The sequence below is a fragment of the Cucurbita maxima genome, unplaced genomic scaffold, assembly GCF_002738345.1.
Source record: "Cucurbita maxima cultivar Rimu unplaced genomic scaffold, Cmax_1.0 Cma_Scf00005, whole genome shotgun sequence".
NCBI lineage: Eukaryota > Viridiplantae > Streptophyta > Magnoliopsida > Cucurbitales > Cucurbitaceae > Cucurbita > Cucurbita maxima.
In genome coordinates this window covers 2390854-2398499 of record NW_019272021.1, presented here as the reverse complement: position 1 = coordinate 2398499, position 7646 = coordinate 2390854, and the positions used below count along the sequence as shown (strand labels likewise).

The 7646-nt window shown below is 39.0% G+C and overlaps 2 protein-coding genes across 2 annotated transcripts; one reads left to right on the top strand and one right to left on the bottom strand.

Moving 5' to 3' along the window:
• LOC111479141 (plastidic ATP/ADP-transporter-like) lies at window positions 1–2663 on the top strand. Its single transcript, XM_023123638.1, has 5 exons — window positions 1–768; window positions 1130–1384; window positions 1498–1641; window positions 1723–2070; window positions 2149–2663. Exons 1-5 carry the CDS (start codon window positions 1–3, stop codon window positions 2512–2514), a joined length of 1881 nt encoding a protein of 626 aa, XP_022979406.1. The 3' UTR covers window positions 2515–2663.
• A 718-nt stretch (window positions 2664–3381) lies between these two features.
• LOC111479140 lies at window positions 3382–6885 on the bottom strand. The gene is made up of 7 exons (XM_023123637.1): window positions 6640–6885; window positions 5802–5917; window positions 5599–5717; window positions 5357–5519; window positions 5030–5256; window positions 4617–4938; window positions 3382–4520 (listed from the first exon to the last, which is right to left on the bottom strand). Exons 1-7 carry the CDS (start codon window positions 6796–6798, stop codon window positions 3566–3568), a joined length of 2061 nt encoding a protein of 686 aa, XP_022979405.1. The 5' UTR covers window positions 6799–6885; the 3' UTR covers window positions 3382–3565.
• Between the last annotated feature and the right edge of the window lie 761 nt (window positions 6886–7646).

Below are 7646 nucleotides of genomic sequence, written 5' to 3'. Positions count from 1 at the left end.
ATGGAAGCTGTTTTGCAGGGCAAAGGGCTTCTTTCTTTTCCCCCAAATCCCAAAACCCGCAGTCTATTGCCTTCTCATGGTCTTAAACAAAGGATTTTATCCACAAATTCTCGAAATCTTTCTGGGTTTTCTCTTTCCTCAAATGGGTTTCAAAGATTTCAGGGATTTGAATCGAAAACCCCTTCGTTTTCTCTCAAACAACGAGTTTCTCTAATCTGCAGGGCTGAAGCCGCGGCGGCGGCGGCGGATTCCGATGGTTTGTCTACGTTTGGTGAAACTGAGAACCCCAAATTTTTGGGGATGGAAGTTGAAACCCTCAAAAAGATTATCCCTCTTGGGCTTATGTTCTTTTGCATCCTTTTTAATTACACAATTCTTAGGGATACGAAGGATGTTTTGGTTGTGACTGCTAAAGGTAGCAGTGCTGAGATTATTCCATTCTTGAAGACTTGGGTTAATTTGCCTATGGCTGTTGGGTTCATGTTGTTGTACACTAAGTTAGCCAATGCGTTGCCTAGACAGGCTCTGTTCTACACTGTCATCGTTCCATTCATTGCCTTTTTTGGGGCTTTTGGGTTTCTTTTGTATCCTCTTAGCAATTATATTCACCCTCAAGCTTTTGCTGATAAGCTTCTCAACGCGCTTGGCCCGAGGTTCCTTGGCCCTCTTGCTATTATGAGGATTTGGAGCTTTTGTTTGTTTTATGTGATGGCTGAGTTGTGGGGAAGTGTGGTGGTTTCTGTTTTGTTCTGGGGATTTGCCAATCAGGTAAAGATTTCTAGAGCTTTATCATTTGATTTTGATTCTTGAATCTAAATTTTATGGTTTATGATGTGGTTTTTGTGTTTTTGATTGCTGTTGATGATTTTTATCTTGTTTGACTGCGGATTTGATGTTGTTTTTTTGTTCCTGCTGGATTCATTCTCTTGTAAAATATGTTTTGAGTTCATGTTTAATATCATTGTACTGCTCTGAGTGTGCTGATATTCATTTAGTTGTTGAGCTTATGTTCTTGATAGGTTTATTGAATCTGTTTGTGGCCAAAATAAGTATGAACAATGTTTAGCAAGTGGAGTTTGAAAGAATTGGCTCTTCAATTTTCTCTTCTTTGATTGTCATTTCTCTGCAGATTACCACTGTCGACGAAGCGAAAAAGTTCTATCCCCTATTCGGACTTGGTGCGAATGTTGCCCTTATTTTCTCGGGCAGAACCGTGAAGTATTTCTCGAATATGAGGAAACACTTGGGTCCTGGAGTTGATGGATGGGCGATATCTCTGAAAGCAATGATGAGTATCGTGGTCGGTATGGGGCTTGCCATTTGTTTCCTCTATTGGTGGGTGAATAAATTCGCTTCTCTTCCGACTCGCAGCAAGAAGAAGAAGGTAACGTCTTAAGAAACATATGATATTAGCCCCTGGCTTTTGCATTGCTCGGGCAAGTCTTACTTTGGCTAACGATACTCGTGTCAGCTCATGATTCTTGCATTCATTTACAGGAGAAGGTTAACATGGGGACAATGGAGAGCTTGAAATTCTTGGCATCTTCGAGATACATCCGGGATCTTGCCACTCTGGTGGTTGCGTATGGAATCAGTATCAACCTCGTCGAGGTTACATGGAAATCGAAGCTCAAAGCACAGGTTTGTTGCATCTGAAATTGGAATGTCTGTATATCAATCAGCTTGTTGTTCTGTAAAAAATACTCTTTTCCAACCGTGCAGTTTCCGAGCCCGAATGAATACTCTTCTTTCATGGGTGATTTCTCTACCGCTACGGGAATAGTAACGTTCGTAATGATGTTGCTAAGTCAATATATATTCAACAAATACGGATGGGGAGTTGCAGCCAACATTACACCCACAGTGCTTCTCATTACTGGAGTTGCTTTCTTTTCGTTGATTTTGTTCGGAGGTCCGATCGCACCTATGCTTACCCAGTTTGGATTAACTCCGCTTCTTGCTGCTGTTTATGTGGGTGCTATGCAAAACATCTTCAGCAAGAGTGCTAAATACAGTTTGTTTGATCCTTGCAAAGAAATGGCTTACATTCCTTTGGATGAGGATACCAAGGTATACTTTCATGACTTGTTCGTACTCGACGAACTAAATCGTTACTTGAGAGCTCATTTTTTAATGCTCGTCCTTCAGGTTAAAGGGAAGGCCGCTATCGACGTCGTCTGCAACCCATTGGGGAAGTCTGGAGGCGCACTTATTCAACAGTTCATGATCTTGACATTCGGATCTCTTGCAAACTCAACTCCATACCTTGGAGGCATCCTGTTGGTTATCGTCCTGGCATGGTTAGGAGCAGCTAGATCGTTAGACAGCCAATTCTCAGCACTGCGTCAGGAAGAAGAGCTTGAGAAGGAGTTGGAAAGATCAGCCGTGAAGATCCCGGTTGTGTCGCAGAACGACGGTGACAATGGCTCCCTCTCAGGTCGCTCGCCTTTGAACCCCACAACAGGTGATTCTGCAAGCAGTTCATCTGAAACCTCAGCACCCACCAACGCTTAGATTTGTTATTTCATTGCTAATTCAAACAAACAGGGAGAAGTTGGTTTGTTTGGGTCAGAATTTTGTGTTAGTTTCGTAGAAATAAGTAAGCAAAGACAGTATGATCCAACTTTTTTTTTTCCAGAATATATTTTTCTTTCTCAATCTAATTTAATCCTACTATTATATATATATATATATAGATAGATAGAGGTGTGGAAACCTCTCCTTAACATATGCATTTTAAAAACTGTGTGGAACGAGACTGACTTGAGCAATTACAAATAGTATCAAGACACCAAGCGGCGTGTTAGAAAGATCACTAGCCCTAAAGAATGTAGATTGTGAGATTTTACATCGGTTGGAGATGGTAATGAAACATTCTTTATAAAGATGTGGAAACTTCTCTTTAGGCTTTTACAAATGGTATCCAAACACCGTGTGCCAGCGAGATCGCTAGCCTCCAAGGAAGGTGCGAGATCGCTAGCCTCCAAGGAAGGTGCGAGTTCGCTAGCCCCCATGGAGGGTGGATTGTGAGATCTCACAATGGTTGAAGAGAACAAATCCCACATTAGTTGAAGAGGAGAACAAAACTTTTTTGCAAGGATGTGAAAACTTTTCCCTAATAGACGCTTTTTAAAATCGTAATATTGTCTTTTTTGGGTTTTCTCTTTCGACTTTCTCTCAGTTTTTAAAACACAGCTTAGGGGAGGTTTCCACGAATTTATAAAAAATGTTTTGTTCTTTTTTTTTAACCGATATGATCTCACACTAAAGACTAAAGGCTAAAGGCTGATTTTTGTCTAATTCTGATTTGTCAGATTTGGCTGGCTTTTTATCCAACCAGGTTTAAAATGTTAAAATAAATAAATAAATTTGGAAGTATTTACGTCGCACCAAAAGGCCTCGTAACATAACCGGGAAAAGAAATGCAACTGAATCCTTTACATGGGAGCGGCGCCTAAATTCCCCGACTTATTGGCTTTTCAAGAGATTAGAAAAGGAACGGAAAAAAGAATCTATATGGACAAGCAAGACTTACAAATAGTGGCATGATGGAAACAGGCAAGTTTCATATCCTTACTGCCTTCTTGAGTGTCTTGATAGAAGACTTGATGAAGCTGTTTCTCGCAGAAGCATCTTCGCCATCGACATCACCATCATCCCCACTTACCATTGGTTTCTTTCCCTTTTTCATTCCCAAGACCAGAGATGGTGAAGATGGGATTCTCCTGAACATCCTTGCACTCCCCCCGCTCACTTCTTTTTCTCTTTTGCTGCCTTCAGTTCCTACATTTCTGTCTTTCCTCTCTTCTTTGTTTTGTTCTTCTGTAGTCGTCAAGACCTCCTCCTCCTTCTGTGAGGAGTTTGCATTCAGTTTTGTGCTTATTTCTTGAGTTGTTCTAGTCCCAGTTTCTTCTTCATTTTGGAGATCTGCATCTACTTGGTTTTCCTCGAACAGCATTTGAACCCACTTCTCGATATTTCCTTTCCCGCGTTGTTTCCTACTCTCGTCGTCTTCTTCTTCTTCCTCGACATCCGAATCTTGCACGAAAGAGAATAGCATGTCATGTCTCTTTGCTTCTCCTATGTTTAAATTTTGAAGCCTTTGAGTAATTAAGCTTCCTTCATCCAGTGGAATAATTGCTTTGTCCTCATGGTTACCATACTTCTCCATGGCCAAATCACTTCCATTTTTGGACAAAGCAGATTCAGAAGCTCTTTGTTCTTCCTCTAGAAACAGTCTCAGCTCTTTGTGTGTGGATGTCGTTGGCTTGATTCCTGGTAGAAAGAAAGTTGGAGTCTTGTTGTCTGTTTCTTCCAATAACATATAATCCATTCTTGATCTTTTTCGAGCCTGTTCGTGTTCAGGCCTCAGCTGTTTCTCTAGCTCATCTCTCTGTCTGTACTTCTGGTAGAGATCTTTCTCGGCAGCATCGCAAATTGCCTTCTGTGCTTCAAGCCTGGCCATTAGCGCATTACTTGCTGCTTGGTTTAGCCTCAACTGCTCCTTGTAAATAACACTCCTACAAGAAAACAATCACATAGCCAATTTTAGTCTATTTGGACAATAATCCGCTTTGCACGTTGATTTTTGCAATGAGGGAAGTTGTGTAATTTACTGGTGCATGGTATCCCGGATCATCTTCTCCAGCATTGTCTTATGAGATGATTGTGCCTCGGCTAATCGCCTACACTTCTCTGCCCTTTTTTTATGTTTAATTAGTTTCAGTTCCAAGTCCTGAATTGTGAGCTTCTCTTCTTCATTATTGAGTTTCATATCATCCACTTCATCACCCACTCTCTGTATTTCTGCCTTCAGCTTTGCCATTTCATCTCTTTGTCTTAGAGAATCTCTGGCCATGACAATTGCTTGGTATGGGTTCGTAACGAAGTCCGGGTTTTCGTTCTCTTTAAGAAGTTCTGGTTTCACTTTTCGTGCAGCTGACATTAATAAAAAGCAAAAAAATCGAAGTTATCAAACTTGACAGATTCAAGAGCAGAGAGAAAATGAGAATAGTTTTGTAGAACAAACCAATTATAGGGATACTTGGCCTTGGTTGCCTATTGTAGTCCAACGATCTCAAAGGTGATGAAGAATCATAACATTCTGTTCGAGATAAAACTATGGCAGCTGGAGCAAAGCCGAGTCGCTGTTTAGCTTCCACAAAATGTTGTGGAAAAGAATGGGATTCAACCGTCTGTGAAGTATTCAGCTCTTCGTTTTCACCTTCAAAGAACAAAAAAGAAAATGCTCTGCGCCTGCCATCATTACATCATGAAAATACATGCATATTAACATCACCAGCTTGCCATTCATGAACTCAAATGAACATCAATCAAGAAATTAAACCAAATCTACCTGAAATCTGAGTTGGATGAAGCAAAGATGGATAAAAACTGGTTTACAGTGATACCTAATTGAAAATCCCACCATGGAACTAAGAACTCTAACTTATGATGCTTCCTCTTGCAGGCTTTCCATTGTAGTATTCGTAAATTGCTTGGTGCAGTCAGTCCTCCTCCTGTGTTTCAGCAAGAAAAACTATGAGGAAGAGAGAGAGAGAGAGAAATTAACAAATTTAGAACAAAATAGAAGCATACTTGAGCAAGGAAACCAATGATCAATATCCCAAGCAAGCGGTGAGGCAGAATCAGCATGATAATAAAGAACATTGCCATAATGGTCAACTCGAATTACGGCAGGATCAAAGCCAGCATTCCTGATATAGCAGAAACTAGTTGCTTGAGAATAGATACATACAAAAGCTTTTAGAAATTCCACAAATGGAAATTCAGCTATTTACCCGAGATGATTGAGTTGCTTCCATAAGAGGCTGACAAAAAGCTTAGGCTTCGCTGTAGGCTTTGCCTTTGGGTTTATTATTGGAAACAACTGATCTAGCTCCCTTTCTATTGCGGTCTGAAACATTATGCAAAGACCATCAATATAATGAAGAATCAATTTGGAATTTAGGCAAAAGAAAAGTCAATTTGTTTGAAGTTATGAGCGAATCCGCTCTTAGCCATTCGAGCACAATTAAAGACAATAATGAAATTCAGAATGAGAGGTTTCGGTTTCTGCAAACATTGCTAACCTACTCATAGATTCGAAATACTTTGAGATTGCAGAATTCATGTCATCTCAAATCATCCCCCTGCCCGAAATGGAAATTTCGAAGCGGAATTGTTCAGAAATCCACAAACATTGGCAAACAGAAATGAACTAAGGACTAGTCGTGTAAAATTTCCCCCAAAATAACAGAAAGATCTCAATCCCTAAAACGTTTAATCAAGCAATTCAATTCTGCAAACATTGCTAACCTACTCATTAGATTCGAAATACTTCGAGATTGCAGAATTCATGTCATCTTAAAACATTCCCCCGCCCGAAACGGAAATTTCTAAGAAGAATTGTCCAGAAATCCACAAACATTGGCAAACAGAAATGAACTAAGGACTAGTCGTGTAAAATTTCCCCCAAAATAACAGAAAGATCTCAATCCCTAAAACGTTTAATCGAGCAATTCAATTCTCTGATATTGTGAATTCAAATAAGAAAAACACTAAAATCTCAATTACGTTCATTCGCCTCAAGTTTCAATTACATTAAACAAACAAAAAATCGAAAATATTCGTTTCTACCTCTTGTTTCTTCAGACTATACGGCGTGAAAGTGAAAGGAGGACCACGTGTGTACAATCCAGCTTGTCGATCGCGGCAGAGCTTTGCGTAAGCGTGCGGGTGGCCAACAGCCTCGTCGATCGCCATCTCTTCTTCACTAAACAAGCAATTGTCGGCCATTATCTTCAACCCTCTTCGTCTTCTTCGACTCAGATGAGGACACTGAGAGGAGCGTAAGTGCTACGAAGATAACTGTTCTTTTTTTAAAATTCTTTTAGGTACCACAAAGAACCCAACGGTCGATTTTGGATTTAATATCGTTTTTCTTAAAATTAAAAATGGTATTAAAAAATCATTTGCCACGTAGACGAAACGGAGCGGAGCAGGGTAAAGATAATGGCTTCTAGATTTTGGATGGCCCACAATAACCAAATGGGCCGCATTAAAGTATTTGGGCCCAAATTGATGATAGCGGTAAATTTGAATGAACAAATTTAAATTCAAACTTTATTTCAATCATGAGGAGGAGCCTTGTTTTATTTGAATCTCAATTACCCAATCTTTAACTTTACTCCTAATTTTTACCTAAACTTTTAATTTCATTAAATTGTTACCATCTTACCTTTAAAAAGTATTAAATTTTTTTAATTTAAAATGTTAGTATGATATAAACTTCGATATAATTTAAAAAAAAACGACATTAAAGTTAAATTTTGGTTAATATTTATGAGTTTTGGCAAAGTTAATATTTTTTTTTCTTATGAATTAAATTTAAATTTTTGCAAAAACTTGATATTATACGTTGTGGTTTTTAATTTATTAAAATGAGTAGGTGAATTATTAAAAATTGAATTAGACATATAGATGTATTCTAGAATCCACGTCTCAAAAGTGAGATACACGTGTATGTGGATGACCTTTAAGAGAATTTCTCCCCATGCATTTATGAATCGATATGCATTAAACTTAAGATGGCTATCTATTTATGAATTGGTGGCCAAAAACCGAAATAAATACATCAATTGATT

Coding starts and splice junctions, on each gene's coding strand:
- LOC111479141 (XM_023123638.1), top strand. CDS start 1: ATGGAAGCTGTTTTGCAGGGCAAAGGGCTTCTTTCTTTTCCCCCAAAT. Junction 1,385..1,497: donor CTCGCAGCAAGAAGAAGAAG/GTAACGTCTTAA, acceptor ATTCATTTACAG/GAGAAGGTTAACATGGGGAC. Junction 2,071..2,148: donor CTTTGGATGAGGATACCAAG/GTATACTTTCAT, acceptor CTCGTCCTTCAG/GTTAAAGGGAAGGCCGCTAT.
- LOC111479140 (XM_023123637.1), bottom strand. CDS start 6,798: ATGGCCGACAATTGCTTGTTTAGTGAAGAAGAGATGGCGATCGACGAG. Junction 5,257..5,356: donor TCATCCAACTCAGATTTCAG/GTAGATTTGGTT, acceptor TAATGATGGCAG/GCGCAGAGCATTTTCTTTTT. Junction 4,521..4,616: donor ATCCGGGATACCATGCACCA/GTAAATTACACA, acceptor GTTTTCTTGTAG/GAGTGTTATTTACAAGGAGC.